Below are 21,303 nucleotides of genomic sequence, written 5' to 3' on the forward strand. Positions count from 1 at the left end.
GGTTACAAGAGAGCTGGAAAATGTGCAGAGAAGGGCAACAGCAGGATCCAAGGTCTCTGCACATGGGGTCTGTGAAGAGCCAGGGCTCTTTGGCACAGGAAAGAGACAGCTGGGATCACAGAGCAGAGATCTGCACAGCTGGGGGAGGTGGGAGAGGCTGAAATAACAGCGATAACACAAGGAGGAGACTCAGCACACAATAGTCGTCCCTGCCAGAGGCTGCTGCAAATGCTACGTGGTTTAGGAGCAAGACCAGACAAAGCCACAGAAAAAAAGCCATAAATACATATTAAATACAAGGACTAGCACAAAAAAGACTTGTGAGTTTTTAGAAGCAGGGATCATTGTCCAGGGGAAGTGTTGCTACACATTTGCACCAGATGATCAAAGCCTGGGCAGGATATGCACAAGGCATGTGTCTTTACCAAATGGAGCAGATTTCTGCAGGTATTTCTGCAGCTTCCCAACCCTTCTGTAAAAAAAAACCAAAAACCCAAAAAAACCCCCAACAACAACAACAAACATTATGCAGTTGGTAGCATAATTGAGGCAATGCTAATTGACCAAAAGAAGAGATGACAACTTGCTGAAAGACATCTGCCAGCTTGGAGCCAGATCCATTGGTCATCACCTCAGCCATGCTGAGCCTGGTCCCTGCCTCTGCTTTTGGCACTGACAGCCCTCTGCACATCACGATCCCCAGTGTCACAACTGCTCTGTGTGTGGTCCGTTGTCTCATTAACATTTTGACGAGGTGTGGAGAGCCCTGGAGAACTTCATATCCACAGGTTCAGATGCAGCATCCTGGAGACAAGCCAGGGAGAGAGCTGGGTGACAAGAGATGAGAGAAAAATTACTGCAAGGCTGATACCCAGAGGGTGAGGAACACTTCTTTCACTGACAAATGCAAGGTTTGAGGGAAATTTCCAAACAGCTGTTATGTAAACTCTTTGATGTTATTTTTTTTTTCTCTACAAAATCATTTTGTGTGGGCTCAAGTCCCAGAGAGCTAAATTCTCCCCATTCAGCTTCTGTGGGGTCAGGGGAACCAAGATATAGGAGCTTTCCTGCAGCCAAACCAGGATAATGACAAGAGAACCTCATGACAGATGCTGGCTTGGTGGCAACACCTCCATTATATCATGCAAATTGCATGGCCTCATCCAGCCACCCACTTCCACAGTCTGACAGCCAGGTGGATGCTCTGGGTGCTTCAACCACAGCACAAATTCAGTCCCTTCATTTCTGGCCCTCCACGGTGTTTTATTTGCTCCACCGAAGAGTTTGATCCTGCAAGGGCAAAACAGCATCCAGCTGGGATAAAATGCCTGAATCCTTTTTCTGAATGAATGAAGGAAGTGGGACCAGCTGCGAGAGCATGGATCTGAATCAATAGTACGTGGTGAAGTGGAATTGATTGGAGCTGCCTGCACTCATCGATCTGAGGCTGAGCAAACTAAGGAGCTGAAGCATTTGCAGCTTAATCAGAGCAATGTGTCAGTGGGGGCCTGTGCTGTGGGGCTGGCAGGGGACCTGAGTGCCCCAGGAAGAGGTTAATGGTGGGTTTGATTAATCCAGCTGCAACAGCCATGCTCACACAGCTGGGTCCTTCTCCGGACAGACTCACTAACTTCGTGTTGCCTGTGGGGTGTGAACCACCCCTGGTATTCCCTTATATCTCTTAATAGGGCTGTCATCAGCCATCAGGAAGATGGGCTCAGAGCACAAGAGCAAAACAGTGGCCATTCCTCCCACAGAGAGGGGATCAATTGCGATTGCCACCAGCCCAGTTTCTCTGAAAGGGCCGAAAGGCAAAAAATGAAGGTGAATTCAGAGATGAGTGCAAGAAGTGGAGAGGTGAGGGCTGGCAAGCTGCCTGGCAGCTCATGGTGGCCTGTTTTCTGCCCACAAAAATACACAGCACAAAGCTGGTTTAAAAGGTGGCTGTGTGCAGGCCATAAATCCCTGCAGTGGGAGGAGGCTCCTGCTGAGCACAGACAAAGGCAGAGTGAGAGCTGGGACTGGCAGCTGGAATCAGGCAGGGCACACACAGACATGTGTCTGCATTTATTTAGGGCTGCAGGATGGCTGGTTTCCCCTGGGACACTTTTCTCACATTCTATCTTCAACTGGATGCTGGACACACAAGGAAAGAGCTCAAGAGGCTGCTCTGTGCTCCCTGGGTTTTGGATAAGATAGCTTTTAATAAATCCCTACTCCATACCTTTTGGGTAGCATTTTCTTTGATTTCTGAGCATTGGAGCCAGGCAAGGGCCTCCCAAAATATAACCAAGCAGAAAATCAGTCTGTTATATCCTGTTTGTCTTCCCTTCCAGTTTTCTCAGTGGCAGACTGGAAAATATCCTTTGAAATTCAGGCTTGGAAAGAACCAGGACCCACCTCATCTGCTGTTGTGGGCTCATAAAGCATCAGGAGAGCATCAGCTCAACATTCATGTCAAGGAATACTCAAGTTCTCATTCAGTCCTCAGTGCAAGCTACAACCATAGAATGGTTTGGGTTGGAAGGGTCCTTAAAGCTCATTCCACCCCCTGGCATGGGCAGGAACAACTTCCACTGGACCTGGTTGCTCCAAGACCTCTCCAGCCTGGCCTGGAACACTCCTGGGATGGGACAGCCACAGCTTCTCTGGGCAACCTGTGTCGGGGTCTTAACACCCTCTCAGCCAAGAATTTCTTCCCAGTAGCTCATATAACCCTGCCCTCTGGCAGTAGGAAACCATTCCCCCTTGTCTTGTTACTCTAGGCCCTTGGCTCTCCAGCTCTCTTGGAGTCCCTTTAAGCATTGGAAGGGGCTCTAAGGTCTCATTGGAGCCTTCTATTCTCCAGGTTACACCCCTCACTTCTCCCAGATTGTCATCAGAGCAGAGGGGCTCCAGCCCTCAGACAGTCTTTGTGGGCCTAGAAGAAGATGGTGGGGACAGTATGAGGTCAGGTTAATTGCAATTGTCTCCCAGTAGAGGTGTTTTGTCATTCACTCCTAACACCCACACAAACCTTCACCTTCAAATTGTCCCAGCCCCAGAACCTTTCCCTGCTCTTGCTCCAGCATCCAGTTCTGCCCCAGTAGTGCCTATGGGTATGGGAATATGGGATGTTAGGCTAGATGGTAGAGTTGCTCTGATTTCCTTAGGAAGGAAGCAGAGCAATTTCCAACTTGGATTAATGGCCTCTGAATAGCTAGAGAGGACTGTATTGGCCTGCACCACTGCTTTTCATCACCAGTAAAACAGAGCAACTCCTCAGAGCACTGGCATCCATCCTGCCTCCCCAACACCAGCACTGCTCCTGTGGCTACTTTAGCAATGTGCAAGAAAAAAGAAGGAGGTGGTGGGGATTCATCTGCCTCCCACCTGCCTTCCTGAGACTGAGAAAGGAGGCTAGGGCTGCCCCAGGGAGGGAACAGCTGGAGAGGCTGCTCGATGGGCAGAGCAGCCGAGACAGCTGTGCAGTGATGAATTGTGCTTGTCCCTGTGCCAGCTGCAAGATTTATATTTGTGCTGCAGAGTGGCAATGGCTGGGTGCAGCAGCACTCTCTGTCTGACTGCACTGGTGTTTTGACATTCCAGGCACCTTTAAAATCCCACTGAATGCAGCCCACAGGTATCAGAGGGCTCAGAGAAAAGACACAGAGGGACAGAGAAGGGTGGGAAGAGCAGAGGAGCCTGCCTGGAGCAGCCATCCTGCCTGGGTGCTGGGTGCTCAGCATCCTATAGGGATCAGGTTACCCAGTAGACAGATGGGCCTCTCAAGGGTCCCACAAGCTCATCTCTTTTCCTCAATGCTGTGCAAACACATCCTGGCAGGTCCAAACCATCTGGACTAAAAAGCATGTGGCAAAGGGCGGTTGGGGCCCTGGAAACCTGTCAAGGTTTCCTTAGGAGTGCTTGCATCCCAGTTCTGCTGGGGAGGGCAGAAAGTTGTGCTGGGACAAGCCACCACTGCCAGCGATGGGTGGCAGCAGTTTCTTGCCTCCTTCTTCTCATCCACACCCGGTACCTTATCTTTGTGTCCTTTCACACCTCCCTGCTTACTTCCATGTTTGGCTGACTCTCCTGTATCACTGCAGTGTTATCTCAGCCATGCCTGTTCCAGCAGTTGAGATCGTTGTAATTCCATCAACTTCCAAATTCTAGAAACATCTGCCAAAGCAGCCAAAGCATAAGCTCCACTGCCACCATGGAGCCCACAGTGTGTGCCCTGTGTGAGCAGTGCCCAGTGTCCACCCACCAACCCTAACATGGGCTCTGTGTACTGCCAGGCCAGGAGTTGGGATAAGGTGTGTGCCACTGTAAGTTCTTTGTCCCTGCCAGCCATGGACAGCACATCCTACCAGAGCATGCCCCACTATCTCCTGTGGGTCCCACCACACTGTCCTGACCCAACACAGCTTGTCCAGGTTAACATGGAGCTGGGCTTATCCCTTAACCAGTGACATGGCCGAGCTCAGGGCATTGTGCCAGTATGGAGGAAGGCACAAGAGACCAGGCACAGTGCAGCACAAGGACTTTTTCCCTTCACAAGCTCATAACCTGGGATTCAGAGATTGCAGTGCTCACCTGCACCTCTACAGCTCAGCTACACCTGTCCTGCAGGCATCTGTTGGTTGGATTTGTGTCCTTGGTGCACTCAAGAGGATGATGATGGTGTTGGGCATGAGAGAAGAACCATGTATCTCCTTCCAATGCCACTGCACCTACTTTGTTCCAACATAAGGACACTGATGGTGACAGGTTTGGACATAGATGAACAAAAGCAGTATCCCTGCAGCCCCATGAGAGGCATGGACTGGGATCTTGGTGTGTGGTCCAGAGAGGGAGAAAGGTGGGACTGCAGCAGGATACGTGGACACTCAGGGCATTCAGATTTCCCTTTACCATCTCCTCGTCAGCCAGTTTGACATGGGAGAGCATCTTCAACTGCAAAGGATCTCACCATTGCTGAGGGACCACTGCTGCACACCAGCAAACTGCTGAGGACAGGACAAGGTGGGCATAGACAAAGGGAGGACACACAAAAAATTCTGTCTTCCTCCACTACTCTGAGCTCTTTGGGCCAGTTATGAGTAAGATGAGCTTAGAGTGGCAGGAGCAATTACTTCACAGAGTAATCAAGGCATGCAGGGCATTTCTCCAGTTTTCCCCAAGCCTCAGGAAGACTGCTTTAGATTTAGGATTTTCTAGCTGTAGCAGATACACCAGGACGGATGGGGTGCAAGGACATGGCCAGAACAGTTGTAGGAATCCCCTGCCACTGCCTGTACTCCCTCCCATGGGAGGTGCATATGAGGTGTGTGTGAGAAGCGATGAACTCATTCCATACGAAGTTTCTATGACCAGCTCTTCAGAAAGAATGAGTCTGCAAGAATGCTGGAATTACTCTAAAATATTTTATGTCAAGAAATCTTTTTGATCCCAGGTGTTTGGAATTCTTTGCATATCTGTGAAAATGAAAGAACCTTTAATACTGGGAGAAGGAAAGGAGCAGCAGTGATGAGAGCAGAGTCATTAGGTGCTTGAGCAGGAGAAACAAGGTGTCTGGCACAGACTGATACCTGTTGCTGTTTCAGGGGCATAAAATCTTTAGTCTCTCTCTTCTTCTCCCATCCCTATGTGCCCAGTCGTTCATCATTCCTGTGGTTGGGAGAAACTTTACTCTTTGAGAAATACCCAGGGGAGCAAGAGGTGAGGTTACAGCTCGGGTTACATGCCCTAGGATACAGAGGGCTGGGAGGAGGGGAAGGGTTAGAGCAGGCAGCTGGGCCGAGGGCAGAGCATGGAGGTGAACGCCGCAGCTGATGTCAGACACCGAGTGAGACTCAGAGCTGGGGCCAAGAGGGTAGGTGAGAGCCGTGAGAACACCGGGGCCACGTCCCGGGCTGGGATTCACGGGTCGGGCGCAGGGCGGGGGTCCCATCCCGGGTCACATCACCGCCATCTCGGCCGCGAGCGGGGAACATCGGAGCGGGAACAGCGGAGCGGGAACAGCTGGGACCGGCTCCGCCCCGGGACGCGTCAGCGCCCTCAGCGCCAAGAGCGGCCGCGGCAGCGCCTTCCCCCAGAGCCCCGGTAGCGCGCCGTGATCGTATAGTGGTTAGTACTCTGCGTTGTGGCCGCAGCAACCTCGGTTCGAATCCGAGTCACGGCATCGCCCGGCGGTACCACGGCATACGGGCTCCGCTTTTCGCGATTTTTTCCCTCAACCACCGCAGCTCCTGTTTTTTTGTCACGTCGTGCAGATATTTCATTTTTCTTCCATGTTTCTGCCGCTTCCCGGCGGGGCTACGGGGCCGGGCCGAGCTGGGCTCGCCCAGCGCTGGGGAGTCCGGGGACAGAAGGAGCGGAGGGACAGAAAACGATAAAATAATATGAAAAAAATGACATAAAAGTGGAGATAATAAATAAAATCATAAAATTAAATTTTAAAATAGACCCAAATAAGAGAAGAGAGGAGAGGAGAGGAGAGGAGAGGAGAGGAGAGGAGAGGAGAGGAGAGGAGAGGAGAGGAGAGGAGAGGAGAGGAGAGGAGAGGAGAGGAGAGGAGAGGAGAGGAGAGGAGAGGAGGTACAAAGTAAAATTGAAATAAAAATAAAATTTTAAAATTAGGTTAAAATAAAATATAAACATAAAATATAAAATTAAAATATAATAGAAATTATACCAATAGTTAAGTAAAATAAAAGTAAATATAATAAAATAACTAAATAATTAAATTTCAAATAATATAAAATGAACTATTAGAATTAAATATAAAAATAAAATATAATAGAAAAAACTAAACGAAAAATAAAATTTGATGACATAAAGGTAAATAAATAATTAAAATTTAAAAATAGAATAGAATAAATTAAACATTATTATCAGGATGAAACAAAGTAAAAATAAAAACTAAAATGAAAAGCTACATTAAACAGATAAAATGAAATAGAATTAAATGAAAATAAATAAGCTAAATAAAAAGTTAATCTATATATTATATTAAAAAGAATAAAATTACATTCAAAATAATAAGAGAGACCAACTAAATTAAATTCCGAGATAAACCCACGCAGGAACAGCGGCGGCAAAACAGGAGCCCGTATGCCGTGGTACCGCCGGGCGATGCCGTGACTCGGATTCGAACCGAGGTTGCTGCGGCCACAACGCAGAGTACTAACCACTATACGATCACGGCGCGCTACCGGGGCTCCGCGGGCAGCGGGCGGCGCGGCCGCTCTTGGCGCTGAGGGCGGTGACGTCAATGGGGCGGAGCCAACTCGGAGCACCCCGAGAGTGTCTCGGGCTGGGGGGGTCGCCGGGCGCGGCGAGGGAAGTGACACCAGCGTCGCACCCGCACTTTTCACGGTGTCCCAGTTTTTGTCACCCGGTCACTGACCTGCGCCATCGCCCCACCCCGACCCAGCCCTGGGTAGCTTTGGCGGCGGATTGGCCGAAATCCACCGGGAATAGACGCGGAAATGGGACGGAGAGAGATTTGTTTACGGACAGCGTGTGGCACGTGGGTGCCCTGAGTGCCCCGTGGGATCATTAATCACCAATGTCTGAACTCTGAACTGACTCCTGCCAACCCCGCTTTGCCATACTCGGAGCCACATCACGTTATCGCTCCCTGCGTAAACAAAGAGCGGGAGGTACCAGCAGAGTGCACAAACCCGGGCATGCGATCCCCATCATCCCGAGTGAAAAGGTGCAAGGGGACTTTTTGTTGGCTCCCACCCCTGTCCTTCTCAGGGACCAGGGGACATGACTTAATGCCACTGACACTTTGCAGGCCCCACTCTGGTTTTCTTTGGAAAGCATTTCCTTGGGGAGGGGCGGTGGTGTTAAAAGTTTCATTTCTACTTTCAGTATTTCTCCTCAAGGCTCCTTTTGCCCCGGGGGAAAGTCTCCCGGTTGACCTTTCTTGATATGGCCCGGTGCCCTGCATGGCCACGCCGCGGGGCTCCCCCTCATTCCCTCCCGTGTGAGTCCCGGGAGGAGCTGGGGCGGCCCCGGCGCCGCAGTGCCCAACCCAGCTCTTTGGACCGAGCTGTTAATGGGTAACCGGAGCACTGGACCGGGAGCTGCGGGGCCAGCAGGGCTGGCGGGTGAGTGCGGGGGGACGGCAGGTGCCAGGGCAGAGGACCCATGGGGACAGGGAGGGCACGAGGCCACCGGGGGTGTGAGGACACGGGGGATGAAGACACCGGGGGTGTAAGAGTGTGGGGTGCTGGGACACAGGACAGAGGGTCCCGCGGCCACACTGCTCCAGAGGCTGCAGGGGACACAAGGAACAGGAGTGCGTGGGGACACAGGAACACAGGGGACAGCCCTCCGCTCCCTCCCTCATTATCCACCTATCCATGTGGTCCCGTTCCCGTTCCTGAGGGGAAGGCAGCCAATGAGACTGCACCAAAACAAGAGATTCTGGGGCTGGCGGGGTGGGGGACAAAGAGGTGGCATCAGCCCGGGGGTCCTAGGAGGCACTGAGAACTGAGATGGGGGCACAGCCAGGGACCTGGCGTGGTCCTGTAACTCCATGAGATCCTGGAGGGGTCACTGAGACCAGATGGATACTGGGGAGTGTCCTCGAAGTGGTGATGGACTTGGGGAGGGAGGTCCTCCTTGTCTCTGCCAGAGTCCTCTGTGAGAGACATCCGTAAGTACCAGGAGCACCAGTGATGTTGGAGGCCCTGGAGGGAGATGTGAGGTCCGGGGTTCCCACCATGGTCCTGGGTCCTGTCCTGCTGCTGAGGAGCCACAAACCCAGGGACACGTGGGGGCCAGCACACCCCAGTAGTTCCCTGTGGTACCTCTGTCGGCCTGTGGAGCTCTGGCCACACCACCTTCAGCTGCTATGAGATCCCACCATGAGGGGGATGTTCTCCAAAACTCCCCACCTTCACCTGCTGCATTTGGGGCTGAGTCTTTCTCTTCAGTGGACACTGCGAGAAACTGGCGATGACCCTGTAATCTCCTTCTCTACACAGATCTCTACAATTTTCCTCAAAGCAAAGACAACATCTTACTGCCTCTGTCCTTACACAGAAGTGCTTCTACAGTTGGATCACTGCCCTGCCTGCAACTGTCTGCTCTTTCCTCATCCTTTTCCAGGTAGAGGAACCAGGAGGGTGTACAAATGGGGTGATGCTCCAAGGGTTCCTGCCCCAGCATAACATTGGTTCTTCTGGCTTTGATGGACCAGTTCTCCCATTATGATTCTACTTTAGGACCAGACCCTATGCAAACTACCAGTCATTCCTACCCCTCGTTCCTTCACTGTATAAATTATCAGCATGAAAATTATCAACTCTCATCTTACTTGGTTGAACCAAGACCTTTTGATGAGGAAGGATATTTTTTGAAAAATCTCTCTTGCAAAGGAGCTTACAGAGGCTGGTGGACACAGTCACCAACTTGGAGGAGGAGTACCAGCACGCCCTGATGCATGTAGTCCTCTCATATAATTCCTTGGAAGCACAGGAGAGTAAAGACCTCTCCAGAGTTACAGGAGAACAGGGAATTCAGCACACCAGCACCATGGTCTGAGGATCCCATAGGAGTGGTCCATTGATGTGCTAGGGCACAACCTTGACTGCAAGAGGCATTTTCCTCTCAGAAACCCAAAACTGAAAAGCAGAGTGGGCATTTGAGCTTCCCAGAGGTGATCCCATCTTTCTCTCCCCAGCTAGCATCAGGCCCTCCTGTTTCCCACATGCACTGAAGCAAATTAGCTTCTGAAGATGGAAGGAAATCAGATAACCCTGGACACCCTTGAGAAGGGCACAGATAACCCAGCTTTCAGCTTTGAGGTAAGCTCCCCTTCCCCTTCCCATTCCCATTGGAGTACAGTGTGCTCCAGTTACAGTAATTTCATGACTATAAGGCGCACTCTTTTGACTAGAATTTTTGCCCGAACCCAGAAGTGCACCTTATAGTCCGGTGCGCCTTATATATGTTTGGAAATTTGCCAACCCGGAAGTGCGAGCCGCAGCTGCGGGGGGAGCCAGCAGGGCCGCGGCTGCCGGGTGGAGGTGGGGCCGTGGGGCCGTGGCTGCTGGGTGCAGGGGGGCCTGCAGCACCCCCCCTGCCGGGTGGAGGCGGGCCCAGGAGCCCATGGCTGCCGGGTTGAGGCGGGGCCTCGGGCAGCAACCGTGTGGGAGGAGCTGGGGGCAGATCCTCGCCGCAAAAACAAAGTGCGCCTTATAGTCCGGTGCGCCTTATATGATCTACAAAGTTGTGAAATTTGCCGACTCCTGGGGGGTGCGCCTTATAGTCCAGTGTGCCTTATGGTTGTGAAATTACTGTAATTACAGTAATTTCACGAATACAAGCCGCACCAATTTGACCAAAATTTTGGTGGAAACCCGGAAGTGCGGCCAATATTCCGGGGCGGCTAATACATTAACAAAATTCTAAAAGCTGCCAACACCGAAGTGAGAGCCCGTGGCAGCCCCAAGCCAAGCTGGAGCCCGGCCGGCCCCGGCAGAGGTGGGAAAGCCTGGCAGAGGCGGGGCCAGCAGTGTGGGGGGCGGGCGGCAGAGCCTGAGCCAGCATGGCGGGGCAGGGGGGCGGCAGAGCCCGGGCCAGCAGGGCGGGGGAGCCCGGGAGAACTGGGGCTAACAGTGCAGGGGAGCATGGCAGAAGCAGTAAGGCCGACGGGTGGGGCTGCCTGGCAGCGGGGGAAGCCCAGCAGAATCGGGGCCAGCAGCGTGGGGGAGCCCGGCGGTGTGGGGGCCTGCAGTGCCGGCCAGGGCGAGGAAACGCGGCGGCGGTGCAGATGGGAGGGGGCGGCCGGCAAGCCCGGCGGCGGCGGCGGCAGCCCTGCCGGCCGGGCGAGCGAACGCGGCAGCGGGGCGAGCGAACGCGGCAGCGGGGCGGTGCTGACGGGAGAGGGGGGCCAGCGAGCCCGGCGGCGGTGACAGCCCTGCCGGCAGGGCTAGCAAACATGGCAGCGGGGCGGTGCTGACGGGAGAGGGTGGCCAGCGAGCCCGGTGGCGGCGGCAGCACCACCCGGCCAGCCCCGCCGAGCCGTGGCGCTGAGCTGGGCCACCCGGCCCCGTCGGCAACCATGAGCGGGCCGAGCCTGCCTGGCCCCGCCCCGAGCCAGTAAACCCCGCTATGCCACGATCCTGTTACTAATTGGCCAATTTGTGAAAGCTGCGCACGGATTCTCGCGACGAACGAAAGTGCGGCTAATATTCGGGGTGCGACTTATCTATTGACAAAGACAGCAACATTGTCGAGGCACCGGAAGTGCGGCTTATAATCCGTGCGGCTTGTATTCGTGAAACTACTGTATGTTTTCCAGGGACAGGAGAGACACTATGAGGAATGTGGTGGTCCATACAGTGAGAGCCAAGAGGAGAGAAGAGAGGGGAAAGGGAGATTCTCCTCCTACTGCAGGTGGGATAATCTGCACAGATGTGTGAGCTCTGCCAGAGACAAACCTGATTTGGGAGCAGCGTAGGGTGGTATTGAGCACACAGCGTCTGACAGCTCCATGTGGCCTTGCAGGGTGCCACTGACAGGTCTCTGTTCCCCATAGCACGCAATGGTGAGCATGCTGGGGTTTCTTATCATGGGCCACCTGTACCATCTCCTACTACTGGAAGTGCTGAGCAGGAGCCATGATCATGGCCCGGCTCTGGTGGGTTGGCTGCAGTTGGGGTGCTTTGGCTTGGCTTGGGCTGATCTTCCATGTCCATCTTCTGCATCTCTCATGTCTCTGGCATGTGATTCTCCCCAGGAAAGCCTTGCAGCCAGCATCCAAGGCAAAGCATTTCTGCAAGGTTCATGCCAATGTGTTGAGAGGTGTAGTCCTGGGGCTCCTTGGAGCAGGTGAGTACTTCCTGTCACTGAGACTCCACATCCCCTCCCCTTTGGCTGGCTGTGTCTCCAGACTTCACTTATTGAACACTGTCAAGTGTGTGGAGGTTGTATCCACTCCCAGCAGTCTCACTGCCCCCTCCTCATTCCACCACTGCTGCCCAGTTCTATCTTCACTTCACTGTCCCCCTGCCCTTTCTCTACCTCCCCAAAGGGTTTACTGTGCCCCTTCTGCTCCCTGCTGGGGCGGTGCTCTTAAGGTCTCACGCAAAGATGGGATCCTCAGGGGTGACCAGTGAAGGACACTGGGAGGAAATGAGCCTCATGGTTGGCCCCAGTGAGTTATGAACTCATAATCCTATAGCCCTGATGTTTCTGACTCACAATGTGCCTTCTCCAGCCTACATGTGCTACTTCATTGCGGCTTGTTACCTCAACTTCCAGCGAGCCCTTGCCTTGGTGGTCATGACCGCCGTGGTTGCCTTCTTCATCTGCTGGGGCATATTCAAGAAGTACTGTGGAGCAAAGGTTCTGCTCCTCCTCCACCCCATTGGGAAGTGCTTCCAGAAGTCCTGGCCGTGGCTGAAATGGTGAGTCAGGAGAAGGCAGGGCCAGATCCCTCCAGCACCTGGACTCCCTCCCATGGCTCTGCCAGCACAACCACAGCTGACGGCATCAGCCGTGTGCTCTACTGCCATGCTGGCACCTCACAAACGGCCAGCATGGCCCAGCCTGGGAACCACTTAAAAGCCATTGCAGAAATGTCTTGCTGCTCTGCCTCAGCAGCATCATGGCTATTCAGACTTGTGCCTGAGCCCCATGTTTCTTCAGATACATGGACCCCACAATGGCAATTCCATCACAATTGGCTCCTTCCCTTCATGAGCTTCTCTCTCTATGGGGATGTCATCTTGCTGACTGTCTGGGGTTTCCTCTTCAGGCTCCTGTGGGTGGCCCTCCTGACAGGCCTGATTGTGTGGCTGGCTTTGGACACTGGCAGAAACCCAGAGCAGCTCATCTCATTAGGTGGCTTCTGCTTTTTGGTGCTGTTCCTGTTTGCCTGCTCCAAGCACCACGGTGCGGTACGTGTTTCAGGTGGAACTTGACCATTAGTCCTCTCACAGGAGGTGCCCCCCTCCCTCCACCCAGCACTGGAGAACAAGCACTTTGTTCCCCTGGGCATCCCCTTCTCTGGAGGAAGCATAAGCCCAGCAGAGCTGGGAACAGCTTGTGGAGTTGAACTGGTTGGGTGGATAGACCCCAAAGCCACCTCACTGCTCATCTTTCCACTGCTCTCCTTCCCACTTCCCAACCCAGGGCTCCCCTGCATTGCCTCTGTCCTGTTTGGTCAGACCCAGAAACCCAGCACCAGACCTACACCTGGGCTTCAGGTGCCTTGGAAGCTTTGGTCAGAAGTGATTAAAGTCCTGGTGGCTTTCAGCCCAAACTGCTGCTATGCTTTGGCCAGTCGCTCCATCCTGCTTCTCCAAAGCGTTATTGAAAAGACAGTTTCAGTCTAGCAGGTCTGTGCTACCAATCATAAGGTCTTTGTGTCTGTATCCTGGCAGGTTATGTTCCAGCTAGTTCCAGAGTCTCACCAACTCATTTCTGGCTCTGTCACCAACCCATGTTTGTTGGTTTCTGTGACACTTTTTTGGTCTCCCCACAATCTTCACCCTTGGGCAGTGTGTGGTGTTTGCCGTGTGCTGCTGTTGCAGCAGCTGGAAACCAGAAGGGGAAGCCTATAGGCCTTGAAAACATTTCAGCTCCTGTTCTGCTTTTTGTCCCCAGGTGTCCTGGAGAGCTGTTTTCTGGGGTCTTGGTTTGGAGTTCTTACTTGGACTCTTTGTCCTCCGAACGACTCCTGGCACCCAAGCTTTCCAGTGGCTGGGAGACCAGGTCCAGGTACTGCATGTACATCCCATCCTGTGTTTGTACCCTGAGATTAACAGGAAAAGCAGAGTGTGGCATGGGGAGGGGACATGGCAGGGATTGCATGCTCACAATGCAAGACTTTTGTTCAGGACTGGAGGGAAGCCAGCTCTTCCCTGGTTTTCTGCAGCAGCCCAGAGCCCTTGGTGTGCTCTCCCTTCCACGCTGTAGCTGTGGCTTTGGGACAGCCCACCAGTATCCCTGTCTTAGGTCTCAGAGGGTCATTCTCTGGTGTGCAGTGAAGTGAGCTGTGGGACTGGGGGCACAGCCCCTCACTAGGCAGAATGATGTATCAGGGAAGGATCTGATGGAGGATTTCTGTTCTACTGTGTAACTTCTTCCCTTGCAGTACTTCCTGGGCTACACCACAGCTGGCTCCAGCTTTGTCTTTGGGAACACACTCATTGAAGATGTCTTTGCCTTCCAGGTCAGCCAAGGATTATGGGGCATGGGGAGGTTTTCTTCTGGTCTGCCTCTTTGCTGGGTCCTGGAGAGCACAGAGCTAAATGCAGCCACATCTGCTGCAGCAGAGCTCAGCCATCTCAGAGATGGATCTCCCTCAGTTGTGTGTCCACCTGTGGACTTCCTCAGTGCCATGAAGGATTTGCACTGGTCCCTGTCCTTTCAGCCAGCCTGGCTGAGTGTTGTGGCATCCCAGTAGTGTGGGCTGGCTGTGCAGTACCGCTCCATGCCATGCTTGATGCCCAGGGGTGCCAGGATGTGTGGCCCAGCTCTCCTTTAACCCTCTGTGCCTTGCCTGCAGACCCTGCCCATCATTGTTTTCTTCAGCTGTGTGATGTCCATCCTCTACTACCTTGGTGTCATGCAGTGGCTTATTCTCAAGGTAAGGTCTCACTCCTAAATCTGAGATGGCAGTGGGAAGGAGAAGAACCTGTTGGGTTCTCTGTGTACTACGGTCAGCTGAGAGGTGTCCCAGGAAAATTGTCATGATACTAATTTGGGGTGATTTGTCCTACTTAAAAGAACAGACATACACCCTGTCTTTCTAATGTGGCCTTCTCAGAAAGCTGAAAAAACTGAACCTTAGAGCTGATGTTTCCACCCGGTCTGGGGGTGCTTCCCAGGATCACCTCCATGCAGGGGCCAAACAGTGCCTAGTTTCATGGGTATAGTGGCAGGGTGCCAGGAGTCTCTGTCAACACAGTGGCCTTGTTTTTCCCCAGATTTCCTGGCTGCTTCAAGTCTCAATGGGCACCACTCCCACTGAGACTCTCAGTGTGGCAGGGAACATTTTTGTGGGACAGGTAAGGTCCTGGGCAGCAGATTCAGCTACTCAGTGCTTGCAGCTGAACCTGCCCTGGAGAAAGGGTCTTCTCCCTCCCTATGAGACCTCTGGCCCTTTATGGCCCCATCCCAAGAACAGCAGGGTTTTCTTTTCCACAGACTGAAGCCCCGCTGCTCATCCGCCCTTACCTAGCAGACATGACCCTGTCAGAAATCCATGCTGTGATGACTGGTGGCTTTTCCACCATTGCGGGCAGCGTGATGGGTGCCTACATATCCTTTGGGGTGAGTGCATGAGCAGTTGGATCCCCATGCCCCCTGCTATAGGGTATTGACATGCAAGACTACCCTGGACTTGAGGAGAGAAGACCCTCAGTGGGTGCCTCGTGGTCCCCTTCCATAAGCAGGATGAGAGCAGAGTGTCCAGACTTACCTTGTCCCAAAGACACCCAAAGACATCCAGCCTCACCTTTCCTGGCCTGGCCAGAACCCTAGAGCCCTGCCAGGTAGAAGGCAGTGCTATGGGACCCTTACTGTGTGTCCCTGCACAGCAAGGAGGGCAAATCCCAGAGAATCATGAGAAAATATAGCCTGGAAAGATGCTCTGGGGCAGGTCTTTGATCCACCCTCCTGCCAAATGAGGTTATGGCAACTGAGGGGATGCCCAGGATTTTGTCCAGATTCATGGTGAACATGGATGGAGATCTCCCCCAACCTGTCTGGTTTCCCCCAGAGGTGCCTCAGACACAAGAAACAATTTTTCCTTATATCCAACTGGAACTGTGCCTATGATTCCACCTTTTCACTGTCTATCACTGAACAGTGTCTCCCCTCCAACCCCCTTTTGAATAGAAACAGGAATACCCATCTCCCTCCCTCTTTTCTCCCAATGGAACAATCCCTGCTCCTCCAGCACTGCCTGGGCACTTCTGGCACCAAGCCCCCAGGGATGCCCTCTCCAGTTCATCAGTACTCTGAATAAACCTTCCCCTTAACCTGCTCCCTGAGCTCCTGCTATTTAAACATTAATTAGACTCCTTAAATGGGGAACCAAAGGTGGAAGGTCAGAGAAATGAGATGTTTCCATGGAATGGGTGAGGCTGGGAGCTTGGCCCTTCGTCAGCAGGTAGAAGTTAACAGTGTCATCCAGCCTATTGCTCTGATACCGGTAAAAAGGGACAAGGAAAAGAACCATTAAGTCAAACAGGAGGAGAGATTAACATCACCAAGGCTACAATCGCTGCAGCTCCAGCAATTGCCTCCATCCAGGCGAGCTGCCTCACGTGAACAGCTGCTTAGATGGGGAAACCAGCCAGTTTGAGCAAGTGGAGAGCCCTAAACTGCTCTGAGTGTCACTGGCTGATGCCAGCCACGTGCTGGTATGCCCTGGGGTGGCAGCCTTGTGCAGAGGTGCGTATGCCTCTGGTCTGCATGTTGCAGATTGATGCAGCATCGCTGATCGCAGCTTCTGTGATGGCTGCACCCTGCGCCCTCGCCATGGCCAAACTTGTCTACCCTGAAGTGGAGGAGTCCAAGTTCAAGGGCAAAGCAAGCATCCGCATCGCCAGAGGGTGAGTGTGAGGAGACAGGCAGTGGAGTGGGGCTGCATATGTCCTTCTACTGCAGGGCAGCTGTGTGGGCACTTCGGGGCACAAGTGGACAAGCGAGTGGCCCAAGGCTGGGAGAGCCTGTGGTGTGCACACATCCATGGAGTGAGTGCTGACCTGGCATGGGGGATGCCCAGCCAGATGAGTACATTGGGGTCTTTTTCTATGCAGCGAAGAGCGGAACATCCTGGAAGCTGCTAGCAACGGGGCTGCCGCCTCCGTGGGGCTCGTGGCCAACATTGCGGCCAACCTCATCGCCTTCTTGGCTGTGCTGGAGTTCATCAACGCTGCCCTCCGCTGGTTCGGTGAGATGGTAGACATCCATGGTCTTACCTTCCAGGTATCCCCAAGAACAGACTCATGGTTTGAGCTGCCAGATCCTGTATCCCCCACCCATCCCCACCTTTGCCCACTGCCTCAGACCCTTGCTGGGTTTTTGGCAAATGCTGGCAGTGGATGTCCAGTCTGGGCACTGTGCAGTCAGCTCTGAGTCGTTCCCTTCTGGGATGCTTTTCCCAGGTGATCTGCTCCTATGTCCTCATGCCAGTAGCCTTTCTCATGGGGGCAGACTGGGCAGACTCACCGGTGGTGGCTGAGCTCCTGGGGATCAAGATCTTCCTGAACGAGTTTGTGGCATACCAGCAGCTGGCCGAATACAAGAAGAACCGTCTGATGGGCCTGGAGGAGTGGGATGGGAACCGGAAGCAGTGGATATCTGTGAGGGGCACCTGCCACCCTGCTAGGCACAGGACAGGGATAGAGCCAGCTGGAATGTGGCATGGGATCTGGCTAGGCAGATGGGTGGTGAGCAGGCAGAGGATCATAGAACCATTTAGTTTGGGAAAGTCCCCTAAGGGCATTGAACCAGGATGATGGTGCTGGGAGTGGGAGGGCACCTATGTCCAGCGAGACTTGGATGTTTGCTAATGACTGGGTGTGGGAGGAAGGAGACAGTGAAGCCCTTTCCCATTTATCCTGTTCCTTGATGGGACAGATCATAGTGCTACAGGCCCCTTGTTCCCCCAGCCCAGCCTTTTCCAGGGAGAGCCTTCACCCTTGCTCCCAAAAATAGCTGATGGAGAAGGGGTTGGGTGGGAGACTCCTCTCTGTCATCTCTACCTGGGAGGTCCAATGTAGTGCTCAGCTCTGGGTGCTCTGGAGCTGCTCCTGGGCAGAGGTGACCATCTCCTGCTGCTGTGCCCTCCAGGAGCGAGCCGAGAGCATCACCACCTTTGCCCTCTGTGGATTTGCCAACCTCAGCTCCATTGGCATCACTCTGGGAGGCCTGGGTGAGTGTGACCTATGTCCTAAGTGCCTGGGCACTCAGGGCATGGGGTCCTGGGTCAAGGAGCAAGAGCTCAGCTGAGGCAGGAGGAATTTGCTGCCCTCAAGCCTCTGCGTTTGGTCTCTGCCAGATAAGAAACAGCATTTGCATGAGGTGACCAGGACAATTTTGCACTGCACCCGTGGGCAAGAGCACATTCATGTCCCCTCAAGCCTGGGTGTCATCCAGCCACAGGGGAAAGAGCAGAGAGACTCCAATGCTGGGAGTGCTCAGGGCTCTGGTGGATCACCCATGGGTGCAGGGTGGGCACAGTGCTCTGCCAGGACAGGCAGACAGCACATTGGGTGCTGGCTGGGATCACCACATCCTCCAGACAGCAGGAGTTGGGGTGGGCAGACACGATGTGGCAGAGGCAGCTCAGGACTGAGGACATGTCCCTATCTGTCCCCCACCCAGTAGAGAGCCAGAGCAAGGATCTGACTCACCCCACTGTCTGTTTTGCCCCCACAGCTTCCATGGTGCCCCAGCGCAAGGGTGACTTGGCTTCCGTGGTGCTGCGGGCCCTGCTCACTGGCATCTGTGTCTCCATGCTCAATGCCTGTCTGGCAGGTAGATCTCTGCCCACTGCCAGGGAGGGACAGACACAGGGCTGAAAACCCCATGAATGCAGTCTTCAGGGATGGAGGTGGCTGGCCTGTCCCCCCATGGCTCTGCCAGAGCCTTCAAACCCTGCTCTCCACTCATGGCTCTGCCAAGAGCAGCCCAAGCCCAACAGCTCTCCTGGAGCCTCTCATCCTCCTCTGGGCTGGAACATTCAGAGGGCAACTTTAGGAGTATTGCAAGGAGCAACCTGAAGTCTTGGCGGGGAGGTGGGATGGCTTATGGGACCTGCAGAGTCCCAGGTACAGGATGCATAGTCAGGGTGTGGGACTTGTAACCAGATATGGGGTACAGGACTCATAGCTTGCTTGGGGTATGGAATTTGGATCCATGGTCCCTCTTAAGTCTCAACAGGAGCCCTTGTCCCCTAGGTCTCCTCCACGTGCCAACAAACGTGGGTGACTGCGCAGAGTTCTTCAGCACCGCCAACTTCAGCTCCACCAGCTACACTATGTACACCTGCTGTAAGCAGCTCTTTGCAAGGTGAGTGTGAAGGGCCCTGGAACCATCTAGTCCTGCCCAAGGATCTAGGTGGTGGGGCAACAGCTTGTCCTGACCCTGTGTCTCTCCTTCCAGCTCGGTGCTCCAGAATGGGACTCTCTCCTTCAAAGGATCCTGGCCTGAGCAGGCAGACAACGTGCAGTGGCTCAGAGAGTGCTGTGGGCACTACAACCACACGTCCTGTGCAGGGACAATCTAGAACTGGGGGAACACCAGGCCTACAAGACCTATCCCCAAAGGTAGAAAAAACCCCAACAGAAACCTGAGCATTTGGTCTTCTCCACTCCAGTGCTGGTGGACAGCTGTGTGCACCTTGCAACCTGCAGCCTTAGGTGCTGGCCTTGTGGACACAAGGGAGCAGCTCCCAAATAAATTATGTCAGCCCTTGTGTGCTTGCCCTCAGACCCCTTCTGGCCCCTGGCTGCACCCCATCCCACTGCAGACCTTGCAAGCTGAGCCTCTGTCTGCTGCCAGCCTTAGGCTCTGGCCCCAGCCCTTCTCTTCTCCCACTAGGGGTGGGATGGGGTGAAAGCAGTGCTTGAAGATGTTTCCCTCCCCCAAACACAAAGCCAACACATCCCACTGTACTTGGGTGCACCTCTCCCAGAGGGACCTACACAGTGCCAGGGAACAGGCCAGTCCTTCTTGCTTTATTGCACTCGAGAGCACCAGTCGCCAACGCAGCCACACAGCCACGTTATGTACATCGGTATTTTACAGTCACCCAACGACAAAGGACCAGGAGCCCAGAGCATGCCACACTCCCAGCCTGGACCCTTCCCTCCATCAGGCTGCATTGAGCCAGTTCTTGAGACCCCACCCTGCAGGGTGGTGTCACTGGCACCCAGCATCCTCCTGCAACACCGTGAGGAAGGGGATGCTCTGCAGGGTGATGGAACAGACAGCTCCTCTGCCTGTCCACCACTGCCTTGAGGCAGGGGTAGCAGGATTTGGAGTGGGTACTGCCGGCTGTTGCTGGAGTCCAGCATGTGCCAAGCAGGAGTGATGCTGAGCAGCACATTGTGCTGAGGCTAGGGCATACAGGGTCTATGTATGGCACAGAGGCAAGGAGGAGGAGTGAGTCCTGTGGGCTAGACACTCCCATGCACCAAGGTAGAACCTGATATGGAGGGGAAGTTGCCCCATTGCCCTGCTGCCATGTGAGTATCCCACGTGAGGTAGAGCATCCTTACCGTAGCACTGGCCACCATCCAGAGCAGCACAGCCACCCGCAGCATCCACCCAGCAACAGGGTGGGAGACTTCCCCAGGAAGCAGGAGAGGGCAGGTGTGCAAAATCCCATCCCTATGAAGCAGCTGGTACCAGTGCAAATACCCTGCCCTGAAACTAGCCAACACTCCAGAGCCCCTCCTGCTGGAACCCTCTACAGGAAAAAAGGTGTGCCAGGGCACAGGGGACTGCCTGGGCACTGGTGGGGTTCTCATCCTTGACAGCGCTGGCAAGGCTTGGCCCGGTCACTTTATGGGGACACAAAGAAGAACATGAGGTGCTGGGAGCCAGGAGGGCGTCCAGGACTCCCAGTTTGCTGGGGAGCCAGGCAAGGACACGGTGGCTGCAAAGCCTGAGGGAGAAGCTCTGCCCCTGCCTTAAGGAAGGCCTACGGAAAGTTGAGAGAGGAAAGCGAGTCGGAGCGTGGAGAGGCACACAGCCCCACAGGCTTCAGCAGCAGTTCCTGTAGAGAGGTACTGGGGAGGTTGCCTGTGGCTCACAGCCCCCTTGGACCCGGCCCAGCCACTCACAATTAGCACACACCACACAATGCAAGCACTGTGGGCCGAGAAGGAGCCCCAAGAAGGCCACTGCCAGAGTCTCCCTTTCCCACCCTGGTCACATGCTGGGCCCAGGCTGGGGGCCAGAGCAGGAATCTCAGCTGCAGCAGCTCTGACTACTGTGGGCAGCCAGCTCTGTTGCTCTCTCCTGACCTGGGTTTGCAGGCTGTTGGGGCCTCCCCTGTTTCTGCAGCTCTCCGGGAGCTCTTGGGGCTCACAGAAGCCTTGCGGGTGCCCTGAGGACTTGCCAGCACCTTCTTCTGGAGCTGGGGGCTGGACTGGGCAGACTTCCTGCCCAGGCAGGGACTTTTGGAGCCCTTGGGTTTGGCAGACTCCAGCATCTTCAGGCCCAGCATGCTGCAGTAATGATTGCACCTGTGAGTAGCCGGGAACTGCTCCAGCAGGGAAGGGAAGCAGCTCTCCTTCAGCCCCTGGTACCTGCCAACACAGCTATCCT

The 21,303-nt window shown here is 54.1% G+C and overlaps 2 protein-coding genes and 2 non-coding genes across 6 annotated transcripts in view; 2 read left to right on the forward strand and 2 right to left on the reverse strand.

The window, feature by feature from the left end:
* Nucleotides 1-6,094: 6,094 nt before the first annotated feature.
* On the forward strand, nt 6,095-6,166 carry TRNAH-GUG. The gene has a single exon. It is a non-coding gene; the product is annotated as a tRNA-His (tRNA).
* A 954-nt stretch (nt 6,167-7,120) lies between these two features.
* Nucleotides 7,121-7,192, reverse strand: TRNAH-GUG. Its single transcript has one exon. It is a non-coding gene; the product is annotated as a tRNA-His (tRNA).
* Nucleotides 7,193-9,058: 1,866 nt separating this feature from the next.
* Nucleotides 9,059-19,255, forward strand: LOC117002048 (sodium/nucleoside cotransporter 2-like). The gene is made up of 18 exons (XM_033070832.1): nt 9,059-9,111; nt 9,686-9,809; nt 11,309-11,403; nt 11,747-11,838; nt 12,227-12,416; nt 12,767-12,908; nt 13,618-13,731; nt 14,108-14,185; nt 14,522-14,602; nt 14,943-15,023; nt 15,163-15,288; nt 16,444-16,574; nt 16,782-16,950; nt 17,130-17,327; nt 17,818-17,899; nt 18,406-18,504; nt 18,927-19,038; nt 19,132-19,255. The coding sequence occupies exons 2-18, from the start codon at nt 9,741-9,743 to the stop codon at nt 19,253-19,255; spliced, it is 1,983 nt and encodes a 660-aa protein (XP_032926723.1). The 5' UTR covers nt 9,059-9,111; nt 9,686-9,740.
* Nucleotides 19,256-19,680: 425 nt separating this feature from the next.
* Nucleotides 19,681-21,303, reverse strand: part of ALPK3 (alpha kinase 3) — a 32,301-nt gene continuing 30,678 nt past the window's right edge. For all 3 annotated transcript variants that reach the window (XM_033070728.2, XM_033070726.2, XM_033070727.1), the window contains one exon: nt 19,681-21,284. In XM_033070728.2, the coding sequence (XP_032926619.1) occupies nt 20,963-21,284 (322 nt within the window). In that variant the 3' untranslated portion in view covers nt 19,681-20,962. The remainder of the gene's footprint in view (nt 21,285-21,303) is intronic.

The sequence above is a fragment of the Catharus ustulatus genome, chromosome 12 (genome assembly GCF_009819885.2).
Source record: "Catharus ustulatus isolate bCatUst1 chromosome 12, bCatUst1.pri.v2, whole genome shotgun sequence".
In the NCBI taxonomy this organism is placed as follows: domain Eukaryota; kingdom Metazoa; phylum Chordata; class Aves; order Passeriformes; family Turdidae; genus Catharus; species Catharus ustulatus.

Bases quoted from the DNA above. Each gene is read 5' to 3' on its own strand.
- LOC117002048 (XM_033070832.1), top strand. From the start codon at position 9,741: ATGGAAGGAAATCAGATAACCCTGGACACCCTTGAGAAGGGCACAGAT. The intron at 15,289-16,443 runs GTGAGTGCATGA...TGCATGTTGCAG, and splicing joins GTGCCTACATATCCTTTGGG to ATTGATGCAGCATCGCTGAT. The intron at 19,039-19,131 runs GTGAGTGTGAAG...CTCTCCTTCCAG, and splicing joins TGTAAGCAGCTCTTTGCAAG to CTCGGTGCTCCAGAATGGGA.